This window comes from Mastacembelus armatus, chromosome 6, assembly GCF_900324485.2.
Source record: "Mastacembelus armatus chromosome 6, fMasArm1.2, whole genome shotgun sequence".
Taxonomy (NCBI): Eukaryota; Metazoa; Chordata; class Actinopteri; order Synbranchiformes; family Mastacembelidae; genus Mastacembelus; species Mastacembelus armatus.
Window position 1 is genome coordinate 3,051,775 of NC_046638.1, and position 15,607 is coordinate 3,067,381.

Below are 15,607 nucleotides of genomic sequence, written 5' to 3' on the forward strand. Positions count from 1 at the left end.
GATTAGACCCACTGAACATGCTCACTGCCTTAGACATTTTGTTGGGATGTGTTTCAATGTGTTGTGCTTATACTGAAGCGTTGGTTCGATCTCATTTACCACATTGCAGTTTAAAGTTGAGAAAAATAGAACATTATAATAAAAATACTGTGTGAGACAAACATTTCCCTCAGCTCATCTTCTTGTTTTGCTCATTAACACCCCACTTGGATACTGTGCAGAATGATAAGTTTAAAATACAAGGCTGAAAAATACAAAAATCCCTGAGGACACTGGGCATTTGGGGGATTTATTTGCCAGGATCTGAAACCTCAGTCATGATGGGTGAGGAGGACCACATCTTGTTTGAATGTACAAATGTAACTTTAATGAACTGCAGAGGAAAGTATCTGCCAAAGTATTATTAATTACCCATGTATGTCTAAAGTCATTGTACTATTCCAAACAGATAGGCCAGAAGTTATGAGGAAACTGCCTCTTTGAAGAATATATTAGTATGGTTTGGGTAAGTCATACTGTATACTGCCAGATTCCACTGTCTTTTTTATATCTGTATTTGATATTTTGTAGACTATACCATGTAATCATGATGAGATAAATAAAATGGAACGAACCTTGAAGAACAAGTACATCTAAATTTGTCGTAATTAAAAGTAGGAGGTATCTTGTGCCGACTTTAAGACTTTCCAAAGAGGTAAATGTGGAAAAACACATCCAGACCCCAAACAGTTATTTCACTGGAGGGTATTTTTAATCCAACACAGGTATCACAACCACCACAGTTTTTAAAATTATTGCCATGGGTACACAAATTCACAGACTGTAACCTGTCTGCACCCGGATGTTCAGTAGGGACTTCAGGAGGTAAGGTCAAGCATAAAGCTGTATAAGGAACTTTCCAGTACATTTAAAGGAGTTTGTGAAACCTGTGTCACCATGGGCTCGTATGGGTTAAAAAGGTGCAGCAGCAGCAGCAAAGTGTCATTACAGTCTTTCCAACAAAGTCCCAGTGGCACTGGGCTAAACCACAGACCTATCTGTCAAGTCACAGGGACAGATAATTTGAAAACATGGTCAGATAAAACCAGAATTATGTGCGTGAATGATATCACCGAAAATAAAATAAATTTTTTCATAATTTGTTGAAGCAGCCCTTTAAAGCAATTTTATCTGCACAACACACCACCTTCCAGTATGACCTACATTCAGCCTCACCTCTCAGAGTCCCTGTCAGACTCGGTGCGCAGCCACTGCTGAGTTCGTTCCTGCTTCACTTGCTCCGTCTTATCTCCCAGCTTGGCCTTGCAAACTGCCCTCGACAGAAAACATCAAATACACGTCACAGACAATTACTTTTTTCCCTCCAGTGCCTCTTGTCTGTTAAGTAACATTCTTGATGACAACAGCAAAGACTGCGTGTGCTGCCTGTTCAGTAAAGGTTTGGGTGAAGGTGGCATGTTTCTAAGTGATGAGAGACATAATGTCCACTGAAGTGAAAGAGGTGTGTTAACAGATACTCACCAAGGTACAAGTTTAACAAATAAACAGCTCATGGGTCTGATCTGTAACAACGTTTGACATGTTTCGCTCTAATTACAACCAGTAAGGATCCCAGCACTGGGAGAGATCAGCTCCATTTCTGTTTTGGCTTAACGTGGTGTATTTGTTTGGAGTATTTATAACTATAGTCACTGAAAGATGCAAGGGGAAATGTTCTACAAGTTTTCGACAATTGTTGGATCATGTGGTTCTTTGCAAAATTGAATCCAAGCGAAGTTCCAACAGTTTGTTAAAGAGAGAAATCTGAAAGGCTGCTGATTTACGAGTTATGCTGAAATCCCATAATGAGGTCATAATTCAAAGTAAACATTTATGTTGTGCTGATAGTAATGCTGCCATAGATGGGTGTAAACTGATGATGAATCTTGACAGCCCTATGCTGGAACTAATGATGCATTTATTTAAGCCATTTATTTGGTTTTGCTGAGTCGTAAAAAGAAGAGAAAAGCTTTACAGTTTTCATGGGTTAATTGAAAAGCCCCACTAAAAATGTCAAGTGACAGATGCCTCCCCCCGGGGCAGCAAAGGCCAGGAAATAGCTACTCACACTTTCTAAAGCTGAAACTACACAGAGAGACAGAGTCCAGGCTGTCCAGAAAAGCCCTCAGAGGAATATTTTTTCAATTCTACCTTGCTCATACACTCTACTTGTTATAGCATTGTATAATCCAAACAAGGGTTCTATAATACCTGCTCACAGTTACATGACATTCACATCATCTAATCCATCCATCAAACATTGCTAAGAGCATAAAAAAATTAATTTGAAATCCCTGTAGGTGAATGCATATGACACATACAGTACACAATGGTCCAAGATGAACACCTTGAAAAAGTTCATGCTGCACACCAGTAGCATGGAAAGACTCATCCATTTTCCCCTCTGAACCCTCCACTAAACCCCCTACTGACCCCATCCAATCTCCTGAATCCCCCCTCCGTACCCCTCCAGGACATCAGGAGGGGGCCCATAGGAGTCATGCCTGTTACGAAGGGCTCTTATGCACATTAAGTGATCTTGTCCCCACTGAGGGAAAGAGCTGGAGAGGGGGAGGGCCCGCAGCAAACCAGAGTTGAAGGATGATGCTGGCACTTTGGAGCCTGCTCCCCTCTGATCTTGTCAGGCCATGGATGAGGACCAGTGAAGACCCTAATGATAAATTAAAATGGTACCACAAACAAACCAATTCCAGTCATCATATTCGACAACTCCGGTCTCAGAGGAGTAATTCCTGAAATGTGGGAATTTGATGGGGCAGGTTACACATAACAGCTCCCACTGTCAGCTCGAAGAGCTGCACACTAGAAAAGTGACAGAATGGGGGAAAAAAAGTAGGGAGAGAAGTTTGAACCCTGGGCCCATCTCACCTCTGAAGTGGAAGTGAACGTGAATGTCAGATGCTGGTTTTTGAAAGTTACAGAAATGGTTGAGCACATCATGATGGTGTGGGGGTAAGTCTGAAACTACTGAACTATCCAACTAGCAGTTCTACTGTCAACCTAATGGTCAGCATTCAGTGGCCAGACAGATTCACATCTTGGCTTCAATATAAAGTCTTGTAGTTCACCTGCCCTGAAGAATGCTGGACTTTAGGTATTAGACTTCAAATCTGCCCATCAACACTTAAAACATCTAAGCTACAGCTAATTCTTACCTTGTTTTGTATTTTATTTATGTGCCATTTTGTACACATAGCATCATAGTTTCTGCTGTCATTTGCAAAGTGAAGGAAGAAAAATAGTGGGTCTGACATTTGACCAACGATTCAGACTGCTGCCCTACTCTACACTGGCTCTGTAGGTTTCTTCATAACTGTGCCAGTGCAGCCCTAACATATACTGTAAAGAGCAAGGTCCACTGCTTGATATAAATTGAAGCACTGAGATTACAGGGGTGAAATTGAATGCATGTGAATGGTAGTAAATAGTGTGACATGGAGTTATTTTGGATGATGGAGGATAAACAAGATGATTGTGTTTCAGTTGGACTTTGTAGAGGACTTGAAGTGTGAAATCAAGTTAAGTGCTCAGGAGGTAGGGGTTCCAGGCTGAAATAAAAATATATACTCTTGTGTCCCCTCTGATATGAGAGCGGATGTTTGGTGGGTTGAATCTTAGTTTGGATGGAAGACGAAGGCTGGAAATGTGTGTGCTGAGGAGGGGGGTGCTTTGGTGGAAGGGCTTGCTGGAAAGTAAGAGGAGAAATGCTTAGAGGCAAACAACCTCTTTAACATGTGCAGCACCAAGACACTTGACAATTCAGATCATCTAGAAACAGGGAAGGGTATTTCTATATCTTTTGCCTTTAACAGAAAATGTCATATGGCTCTGTTCTATTCACTCCCTCTCAGTCTCTCTCTCTCTCTCTGTCTCTCCCTCTCTGGGTATGTAAGCCGATACCCATTTCAAGTGGGTTACTCATGTCCAGCACATCCACACAAAGAGCCCGGATAAAATAAACATGCCGCGTCGGATATCTTGGAAAGAATCTGTCATGGGTTTGGGGCTAATCACCTCCAGAAGGGGCTTGACTCAAAGCCTGAAACGTTAGCCCCTGTCGGAGAGTGCTGGCTGGGCCGAGCTGGGCTGGCTAGGCCCCGGGCACTGGGGATGGATCCGGAAGAGGGGTGCTTTCCACAGGTCAGGACCAGGGGAGCATAAGGGAGACTGGCCTGCGCCTGTTTACTGACAGCTGGGACCCAAAGTACCATGAGCCAGTTCCAAAGAATCACCTCTGCCAACAGGCCATTGCCTCATGATCATGCAATAAAAAGGCAGCAGGAGACGCCTCCTTGAGAACTGACCAGGTTAGAGGTGTGAATTTTATGAGACCCCACTCAGGTAGATCAGAAAGCCAACCAAGGACACAGGGTATTAAGGGGAGAAGGAAGCATGATGTCCTTTCCTGTGACCCCTGTTACTTTATCAGCTGGTGTAGCTGCTTCACTGCATTGCTCAAGAAGTACTGCTGGATGAATTATCAAGACAAGGGTGGAGGGGAGAGATAAGAATACTGGAAAGAAACAGAACTGGAAATTTTGTTGTAACATAATACTGTAGGTAATTTGGATGGAACTGGTCCTCGACCGCCAGTTGGCTGAGAGTTTATCTACAGCTATCTGTTGCTCATATTTGATTCCACTGTCAGGAATAACAGTGGTCATAATACAACCTGTTCAAGAAACATGAATTTGTCAATCATTGTCAGATGCAAATGCTTTTTAACAGACAATTCACGGACTGTTGAAAAAACAGCGATGACTCAGTGTGAAACAAGGGAATGCTTTTTAAAACTATTTCACAAACAAATTACTGAAGCGATCCACCCAAGAAGAGAAATATAACATGAAAAACATCCCATTTTTCTTTTCTTTTATAAAAAGTAACATGAAATGAGAAGCAAATATTTAAGGGGTATTTCGTGCTTTTGGCAGCATGGCCCAGACAGAGACCTGTGAATTCACTTCCTGTTGGTGAGTACTGTTGTTACAGCACCAAGGTTCATACTCTGGATGTGAGGCCTTTACTAGTTCACACCACAGCCAAACTGCAAACTCTTTTGAAGTCATATTTCCAATAACAATAAAAAGTGCATCATCTCTGATAAACTAAGACACAATACAAAAGAAACGGTGCACAAATGTTTTGTTTTTTTAAGTGGCAAAGTGGTTTATACACTTAAATCTGTAGGAGTCAGATTCCCCGGTTTAAAAAAAAGTTTTATTTTTTTAATTTTAGCCATCATTTCTATCAAAAACAACATACCTACCTGCACAGACTGTTTATTTTGTCCCAATAAAGGTTTTAGAATAAAAGCAGACAGTTACTGCTATTAACAGCATGTCCGAAGCCCTACCTTTCAGATCCTTTCTGTTACGTGGTGCAGGTCTGTTTCGTGTCTCTACTGGATTCAGCTGGTAATTGCAGTTTCTGAATAAGGCAAGGCGAACTAAAGGATCTAGGAGAGTAAAAAAGAGAGGGTCAAAGAAGGACAAGGTAGGCCTAAAACCATAGGCAAAAAAACAGGATCTAACATTCGGAAAATATTAGAACAGTGCTCTGGTTCCACTGAGGCAGATGCCATTAGGAGTTACAGCCGACATAGACCTGTGTGTTAGTGTAGCAAGATGACAAGAACCCTGATATTGGAATCATGCATTTGCAATTCTGATCAAAGAGACGCCCCCCCTCTACTCAACCATAGCATGATAACCATGGCAAGGGCTACTGTTTCTTGGAAAAGAGCAAAGGTGAGGTCACCTTGCAGTGCAGCAACACTCAACCACTACAATGAAATGGAAAAATCATCATGGGATGACTTGTCAAGAGGTTTCTTGGCAATCGTTATTTCCTGTGCAGGCTCTCAAATAAGACCGAATAAGAGGAGACTGGCGGTGGCTTCTGCTGTCTGTTATGGCTCATTAACATACATGGGGTGGAAAGGTTCGCTGTTCTTGCTGCACAGCCAAAGGAACAAAGATGGGAATGAAAAAAACCAAACATTTCCGTGCATTTTCCCACTTTAGAAAATAGATTTATGTCACAACAGACGTTTCCCTCCATCTTATGAGGTATATGAAATGTTGAAAGAGTAGGACTCAGGGAGACGGTAAGAAACAATACTTCAGGTAGGATTAGTGAACAAATAAAGCTTTGTAACTAAGTCAATTTAAGAAAAAATACATTAGGGCTTCAGATCTTCCTTTATAATAACATTTCTTCATGTGAAACTGATTCTGTTAAACCTAAAAAAAAAATGACAGGTGCAAATACACACACCAGACACCCATAATAAAATATTTGTAATGATTCTGTTCCAAACACACTCACCCTTATGTTTCTTTTGCTGCTCTTTCTTTGATTTCATCTTCTGAGCTCTCTTGAGCATCAGAAGAGCTGTGTGGCTGTCGGTAAAGCCCCTGAAGACAATGACAGAAAATCCCATTCAGTGTATTAACAGGGCACAGTGATAATCATGGATAACCACGAAGACACAATGTACAATGAGATGATAACTTACCATTCTTCCAGAATCTTTTCTGACCTTTCAGAGAGGCCACTGAGCTGTGACGCCAAAGCAGGAGATTTGCTTCTGAAATCCCAAAGATTATAGTACTTAAAATAAATCACATGACATATTTATACAGCACAATTTTTTAAATGTTTATTATTTTATATGATGACAGTATGTAGACGGTGTAAAAGACAAATGAAGTAGAGTGTGAGCAAAAGTTCGATTCTCTACGGGGAAAACAGTAAATAGTCTGTGGGCTGTGCTGCTGTACCTGTTGGAGGCCTCTGAGGAATCACTCTGCCAAGCAGAGCCTAAATGTTCTCCAGCTCCCCAGGCCTGCTTTGGCCTCCATACAACTGGTGGTGGGAGGGTGTCCTGTGGGGGTCCACGAAAGAGCCCAGGAGGCTGAAATAAATAGATTAATCAGTGTCAGAAATAATTCACAGCCCTTATCACTCTGGGTAGATTTTTAGTAGCTTGCCTTTTAGACATTGCAAAGTTTTTCATTTACTTGAGTGTTGATAGAAAACTTTATTGAATCAACATCTGAATTGTGTGATGCTGGAGTTCTAAATGGAAAGATACAGTTTAAGCTGAGTTTAGGTTCCTTCCTTCTAGTAAACGGACTGCTCCATTATAGGGAAAATGCAATTTAATGTCTTCAATAAAGTCCAGTTACATTTAACACATGTGCATTGCTGCAACTGAGGTATTTGTTTAGCATGTTTAACCAAAGTGAGTTTTCCCAGTCAAGGAATGCACATATGTATGTCAAACTAAGAGTTTAATTACTCTCCTGATCACATTTTCTCTTTGTCAAAGTGCTAAATTGTTCAACCTCGCCTTTGAAGTGTACCTCAGTGTCAACACATTGAGCCTGGCCATGACAGCAGCTGCACCACATCAGCTGGCCTAACCCGGCTACCATGATGTACAGCGCTGAGTATGCTCCAAAGAAAAGATCCAACAAGAGGTAAATGAAGGGAAAAAAAACAGGACGACAGTCCGCCAGCTTGAAAAATGACATCTGCTGGTGCTGACCAACTTTCAGTGCTCCAGGAAATAATCTTGTTTTCCAAGAGAATAAATTTTAAGATCAATCACGGAGAGTGAGACAAATCCTGGAGGGGCCAATGAGCAAGATGAGCGGGGGACAGGGCAAGATAATAACTCTAGTTGACATCACATAGGAGCTGCTAAGCTCAAAATTCCACTTTCAATAGAGTACCCGCTCTCTAAGTTTCAATATTAGGGAAGATCCAGAGACAGCTGCCTTACCTTTGGAGATAGTGGCACCTCTGACACACAGTCACATCTAGAAGATGAGTCTCCAGGAAGCTGCAATGTCCATTGCTCCAGTGCTGTCTTTGTAAAAAATAAAAATATTTTACATATTTTACATTTTAAATATTTATATATATATATATATATATATATTATAGTTAATATTCTACTGTAATGTATTTAATATACTCTAATGCAGGAGTTCTCAAGTGTCAAGAAAAGGTTAAAATAATAGCTCAAAGATTTGTGGATGTGTGTTTGTGCATGATGTGTGTGTTGATGGGTGTACATACAGGCTGTCTGCATTATCCCATGTCTGTACATTTCTGTTTTTGTGTGTCCAAATGCCTGCAGCTTTCTGTGTAACCTGATATAATTTTATGTCTTTTTCATCATACATGCATGGGTTTTGTGAATATTTGTGGATGTTTCTCTGTTTACAGTATATACCATTGCAGATTTGTCTCATCAGGTTTGTATGTCTCAAGGGGCATAGGATGGGGAATCACTGAACTCTGAAAGTGTAGGACAAACCAACTTGTGAGCATACCCCATCAAAGACAAATTCATCCATATCCACGTCTTCAAAGGTGTCATCCTCCTTGGTGCTGAGGCATGTGACAGCAGTAAGAGCAGATGCAAGTCTCCTCCTCAGGGTGAAGCCCCTCCAGAACGCCTAGAGGTACCCAAAGAAAGATATGGTAGAAACCTCTTCATGAATCACGGAGCAAACATAAATATTGTGTGTTATCCCATTAGGGAGATAAAACATGTTAACCCCTCTTTTAATTGCTGAATGTTCTGCTGTCTGAACTCTGCGTGACTCCGGGCTGTTCCGAGACAAATGGAGCTCCAGTGTGCCTCTAAATCCTCCAATTCCCAGTGGGCCGGGGGGCGCACTCCTCACTTCAAGTTGAGCCGAGCAGGAATCCTAGAACTCTTACTACTGCACTTTTTTGGAATCTGATTAATCACTCTGAACCCCCCCACACCCCCACACACACGCACGCAAGTGTGCACGCATATACATGCAAACACACACAAACACTTTACAAGTACACCATCACCCCCACATTCTACCTTAGTGAGCCCTGAGGACTCATCAAACACTTTTCTATTGACAAGGGATTTGGGAGAAGCGTTGAGTAACATGTTTTTCAGAACAGCACTTTGCACCTCTGTTCACAGGATTAGCTGAATAAGCCTCCATAGCACGTAGGCTCAGGAGGCCTGAGGATGGATGACAAATGACATTGTGTGGAAGTGACTTCAGCTTTGTACCACCATTCAAATTATACACTGACAGGTTAAGCAACAGTTACAGGCGTAAAAGACTTTTCTTTTTAACCCTTTTAAACCTACGCGAGTGCCCACAATCTCATTTGCATATCTATTTTTAACCTTAAGGTCAAACTGCAAAAACATCCAAATATCTGACAAAATTCCCACAGTTTTACCTGGATCACAGTTGCTGCTTGATGTTGGCCAACAAAGCTCCCATTAAGATATGAAGGATCCAACTCTGGCTTTTCTCCATCACCTCTTCTTCCCCTTTCCCTCTCAGATGACAGGGGGCTCCTGATGATCCCACATTTCTGTCTGTATTTCCTCCACCACTGCTGAATCACGACTGCTGCTGTGCTGCTCATAAAAAGGACACACACTTAGACAAATATGCAAACACACAAAAGTGGGGGTTATTCATGATGTCATGGCACCTTTGTCTTTCAAAATGTGAATTTATTTCTGAGCAGACATCTGGACTGCAGGACTTTGGAGAGTTTAAATCTGTCCAGCTCCAGCCTTCATATTAAAGATATATTGTCCTCCCAAAGATAGCATAGTGTTAATGATGAAGCTTTGTGTTAAAATGAGTAAGATGTTCAACATCTTTAGCTGTAAATTAAACAGAGGAGGCTCCAATGATGACAAATGCTCTTCGACAGAAACTAATAAATGCTGAGCTGCTATAGGAGGAATTATATAAAAGTTAGAGTGTTTGTTTAAGTCAGCAGGCTTTGATTACAAACATATCAATTGAATGAAATGGATATATAGAATTGGACACTGATACAGACAAAACATTTGGGGAATTACTTTTTGAGGTCCAGGTCTTGATAGTTGGACACAGCAACCATTTCAAAATCGGAGGAAGATGTTATTTCCTTTGTGGCCAAGGAGTGATGGTCTGTCTTTGTAACAGCACCTAATGGGTCACACCAATTCTCTGTAGATGACTCCTCAAATGTCCAGTAGCTGCACCTGTTATTGTTACTATAATTGACGGTTAAGCCTTTGTCAGTGGCCTCCATTTCCGAGTGCTTAATAAACATTTCAGCATTGATATTGTCCATGGCCACTGATTTTTTCTGCATCACTTGACTTGTAAACACAGTGATGTTGCCATATTCGTGTGCAAATCTCTGATCCTCAGCCAGCTTCAGAATCTCAGTGAAGTGCCGGCACAAGTCTTTCACAGCATCCAGGGAAGACGAAGCATTACTGTGAACACATACACACAAACACCACACTGTTTAAGCCTTGGATATTTGAATGTACTGTATTAGAGGCAGAGAAGAATCACAAGAATCACTATCACACCCTCTAAAAGAAAGAACTGTATGTAGCAGCTCATATAGACTGCACAGACCCTCCTTTACAAGAATGCAGCTAACAAACATATTGTTTACTCAGTTTGTGAGACATTAACAACTGGTTGCAAACACGCAGTGAAAGCAGTAATTTTCATAAATAAAAGCTTTAAGGCAAAGATGCATAATTACTTTAATCTAATCTTGAACTGATGTCTTTAGTAAGCTAAACATTTTGGAACGACACATTATCTTTACATAACAGTCTCCAAGTAAACATTCAAGTTCTCTCAACATTCAATACTAGTAAAATTCTTTAAGGTCTGCAACTCTTGTGAGTTGTGAGTAGCTTAATTGTAGTGAGTAGCTTAATTAATCAATTAATTTGACGTGCATCATTTCTTAAGAAATTCAATCCATAACTATCTAATCCTAAATTAAGTGAATATCAAATTATGCTACATTCACCTCTTATTCTTGACCGGTTCATCTTAGGTGCTTGTGTGTGTGTGTGTGTGTGTGTGTGTGTGTGTGTGTGTGTGTGTGTGTGTGTGTGTGTGTGTGTGTGTGTGTGAGAGAGAGACTTAATTCCAAATAATGTCTCTTTCATTGAGGGGATAAACCATGGATGTGGGATAATCTGACTACAAAGCCACCTCAATGGAAACTTAATGAATCTATTAGCAATGCTTGATTCTGGTCCCCTCCCTGTCTTCCACCCTGAGGGGCTCGAGACACATCAGTACCCAGCCAGTCTGAAGGCGAGTAGCCTTAGGTAGTGCAGCTTCTTCTCTACAAAGACCTAGCTCTTCATTCTCAGTGGGACAAGGGAGATGGGAGTCAGGAGGTCCAAAAGCATTGTGACCCCAGTGACCCTTTCTCTCTGTACCTGCTGGTTCACTCCAGGGTCACCATGTATAACAAATGTTAAAATTCCTAAACTTCTAAAAGATTATTATTAAGACATTATTTTGTATTTCTAACCTATATCTATCAATAACCACATTTATACAAATTTACAGCAGATGCCATCTCACCAAGATTATCAAATGTGAAGGAATATCGAAAACATGCAAGACTGTAGTTTAAATGTACATCGCTAAAGTCCTTTAATACTTTATTCCCATGAAAACAGTAATGTGTCAGCCATGCCCGAAACAATTAAAATCTGTATCTGTTATAAAATTTGATCTCCATCTGGTACATTATAATCCTTTTTGCAAGAAATCACTTTAACAGGAGGAACAATTGTTTTAATTAACAAATTGGTCTTGAATGATTTGCAGCACACAAAACTTGGCAATGTCAGTGTTCAGTGGCAATGTAGGAAGTAAGGTGGCCTTTATGTAGAAAGGTCAAAAGTAAGGGCTAGAAGGTTGGATGGATGTATAGCTAACATTCATGCCTGAAACAAGTGATTCCCATACTGCAAACACCTCTGTCTCGGTGTAAAGCATGGGCAAATGCAATATTTCTTTGCTACAGTTTCTTGACTATTGCCTGTAAAGCCAATTCCCCTAAAACATCATTAGAGATTCTGAATTAACCCTCTAACTTGAGTAAAAGATTTTTTCACTGTTTAGTATCAAGTGAATGTGACCAAGGAGAATACAGAATACAGCCAGCAAAAGCAAAGGGGAAAAGTTCTGAAACAGAAATCTTTTGATTCAGACATTGGAATTTACAATTATACTAGGTGCTTGTACTAATACAGCAGTTTTTAGCTGTTCAGCTAAATTCTTAAAAGTTAACTTACATGTGTAAAATAGAGGTATTTCGTTAGGAATCTTATAACCTGCAGAGAAAAGTTATGAAGTGGACTGGCGTGTGGCACTCTTCTCAACTCCCTTACCCCTCAGCCTGACACAAGGTCAGGCCAGGGGTTAAATGGCTGTGTTAGTCCTTGCAAAGCCCCCAAAATGGACCATTGTCCAGAGGACCAAGGGGTAGAGGGCACACACTGAGGGGTGAAGCAAAGGGAACACCACGATATCCCCCAAGCCATAGGAGTCCTCGATGTGACCCATACGGGGGAGCCTCCACCATGTTTCATCTTTTGTGCTGTGTAATTTAGAAAGGTCATGAAGATAAGCGGAGAGATGACCACTGTTTTAAGTGTTGGTGGTCCATCTTGTATAGTGTCAGTGCATGTAGAGGCCAGTGACATTGAAGGACTTGTGAAAATAGATGGACGTTGTCTTAGGCTCACTATGTCCTATGCATCAGACATAACAAGAGGATAGCTAACATTCCTGAAGCTTCATATCTGACTATCTGTCTGACAGGCATGTTAGCACACAATAAAAAGTGTAACGTGATAGCCAGTAAATAGGTTTGCAGTCATTTACAGCATAGTCGCATCCTGTTCAATTTTATTTTGGTTGTACACTTGATTCTGTTTTTATTTTCAAGTATGGTATAATACCTGTAGGGTTTCAAATCTCCTACATGTTTTACTGATTTACTTCTCATTCATCAGGCATAGTCAAATCCTTTAGACAGTTCACTTTCCCTGCATAGATTAGGTTGGTATGTGATCTGACCAAGCGGAAAATCCCTGCTACACATAGTTGAGCCCTGGTGTCAGAAAACAATCATGATGATTTCAATTAACAATAAGAAGCACTGGTTCATGACAACTTTAGAAAGAGAACAGTAAAGCAATACATTTTGGGCTCACACACCATTCCAATCACTTTAGCTGGTACTCTTCCACAATAAATATACGACACACTGAGGAGTCAGTAATTTGTCTCTTACCTGAGCTCCCTGCTGAGCTGCTGCTGTAGCTCACAGGTCTGCTGAAGCTGAGTCTGACAGAATATTAGGAAGGTCACTGAGGACAAGCTGACCTGCTGAACAGGGGGGGCTGATAGAAAGGAGTCCATCACCTGGTTATCAATGGCCCTCAAGCCAGGCAGTGCTGTCTCCAGAGTGGACCTGAAAGTAAAGTGGATTAAATTTCAGTGCTCATTAAAGCTTATTTAATGAATTAATTTAAAGCCAGATTCTCATTACTGTAATATCACAAAAAAAAAAAAAACATTTTAAAGTACACTCAGGGCAAAGTACACTCTGAGGCCACTAAGATGTACTTTGTTGACTTGTATAAATGATGCACACTGATCTAAAATTACTGTTTCAATACTTTTTTACACAGTTAACATGCTTGTTCAAATTTATATTGTTATATAGAAGAGTGTAGTTACACACACCTGCATTTGATAAAAACCCCCACCAAATGGCAGGTAGTATCAGCTTTAAAACTGGAGGGGAGCCCTGAACGGCTGTGAGTTTTGGGGGAGAGGTGACCACTGCCTGAGGCTAAGGATGTACAAGCAGCGGAATCCCAACTATCTGCCAGAGAAACCGATTCAGAGAATCCACCAGTCGAGCACTGGCCAAATGTGGTCTATGTTCAGTGGGAAAATGTGGAGCTAGAAACTCTACAGGACACTAGGGAACAGCAACAACTCCATAAAACACAAGCCCTTAGGCTAAAAAGTACATTTTTTAAAAAACATTATGAAAAACATAGTTTCTCAAAATTGATTCCCAGAGCACCACAGGCTTTTAAATGTTGCCTCTCATATCACCAGAGAAAGATAAAACATGTTTAGAGCAAACCTTTCATTTACTAGGTAATGTTTGCATTTGTGAATATCTGAATATTTATTTTTTATAACTCCCTATGTATATATGTCAAGTTTTATCAATCTGTGGCGTTAAAGGATTTTTTCAGGGTGGATTTTGCTAGATTATTTAAAACCTAGGTTTATTATACTATCAGTTCTTCATACTACAACTAACAGATAAAGCAAAATAATATATCCAGTTGAAAAATAACCTAAAAATTGACAATAATCTTGGTGGCCCAATTGATAGAATATACTGATTCAGCTAAAGTTTTTAAGGCTTGTTCTTCAGATCCTTGTTTGAGGATTTAAAACCTTATAAACAGTTCATACTATGCCACGATAACATGCAGAGTTTTTCAGAACCTACTTCAACTGACAAAGACTCGATCACAAAGGACAGGATCTTTCTACTGTCGGAGGGATACCAGTTTGTTGTGCTCCATTTGGTCTCCCCGACACAGATCGGCATTGGATTCCAACCCTTCGGGCATGCTGTCTGGCTGGATGTTTTCAAATGAAGCTCCAAACCCAAACAGGACCTTTTGATCGTTATATGAGCTCACTGAGGTGGGGAGTGTAACTTAATTCAGAAATGGACGCTACTTAGACACACTTGGGAGAATGCAGGGTAGACCTATGAACACAATAATTAGATGTCCTGAGTTGTTGTTTTAACTCTCTCTCTTTACTGTGATAACCTCTGCACTATATTCAACAGTTTTCATTCACCTTTCTCTATTGGGGTATTGTAAATAGTATGTCTGTCAAGACTAGTTACAATAACCAAAATGAAACATTATTTTTCAAACTAAAAGTAGCATCTTCACAGTTTTAGTGCTATCAATCTCTCTTTCCACATCGACTACACTTGGGCTTCAACCTGAATCTTCCCTAAACTGATATAAATTTCATCCTCCTTTCAGAGGGAAACACTGTTTTTGGCTCACATTCCTTCATCCTCCTTCTCCAGCCCGTATTTCATTTAGTGAAGACTTCCTCAAAAACACATACTCTTAAAGAGGGCCTGATTATTCAGGCTCAGTGTTTTCTTCTTTCACGTCTTCTGGATTAGGGGCTGCATACGAGGGTGTAATTCTTAGTGATGCCTTTTGGTGCTTTAATTTAGCCAGTGTTATCACTGGCTCGGGATGAAAGGGCCAGGGCATGAGTGTTGAAATATAGAGGTTTAATTCCACTGTTGGCACTGGAGGTTAAGTAAAGTTCAATAAAATATTAAGGTAATGTTTCAGTTACAGCTGAAGATGAAAAAAAGTATGATGTTGATAGTTTTTTTTTTTTTTTTAAGAATGAGTCACTACAAAAAGAAAATCTACACAAAAAAATAATATATATATAATGTAAAAACCTAAAATACAAAGAATTGACTGAAGAAACTCCCTGAACACAACAATCTAAATGCTGAGAAATAAAAAAAAATAAATTCATAAAATAATTTTCTAAAACTGCAACATTAAGGGCCTTTTGGAGGAGCAAACAAAGTATAGTTTTTCATGTTTTGT

General features: G+C 40.3%; 1 protein-coding gene across 2 annotated transcripts in view; it reads right to left on the minus strand.

The window, feature by feature from the left end:
- lrriq1 (leucine-rich repeats and IQ motif containing 1) overlaps positions 1–15,607 on the minus strand; it is a 29,445-nt gene that overhangs the window by 4,667 nt on the left and 9,171 nt on the right. For both annotated transcript variants that reach the window (XM_026311681.1, XM_026311682.1), the window contains exons 14-23: positions 13,210–13,389; positions 9,956–10,360; positions 9,316–9,499; positions 8,409–8,534; positions 7,853–7,939; positions 6,846–6,979; positions 6,581–6,652; positions 6,391–6,479; positions 5,417–5,518; positions 1,216–1,309 (exon numbers count right to left, since the gene is read on the minus strand). In XM_026311681.1, coding sequence (XP_026167466.1) covers positions 1,216–1,309; positions 5,417–5,518; positions 6,391–6,479; positions 6,581–6,652; positions 6,846–6,979; positions 7,853–7,939; positions 8,409–8,534; positions 9,316–9,499; positions 9,956–10,360; positions 13,210–13,389 — 1,473 coding nt within the window. The remainder of the gene's footprint in view (positions 1–1,215; positions 1,310–5,416; positions 5,519–6,390; positions 6,480–6,580; positions 6,653–6,845; positions 6,980–7,852; positions 7,940–8,408; positions 8,535–9,315; positions 9,500–9,955; positions 10,361–13,209; positions 13,390–15,607) is intronic.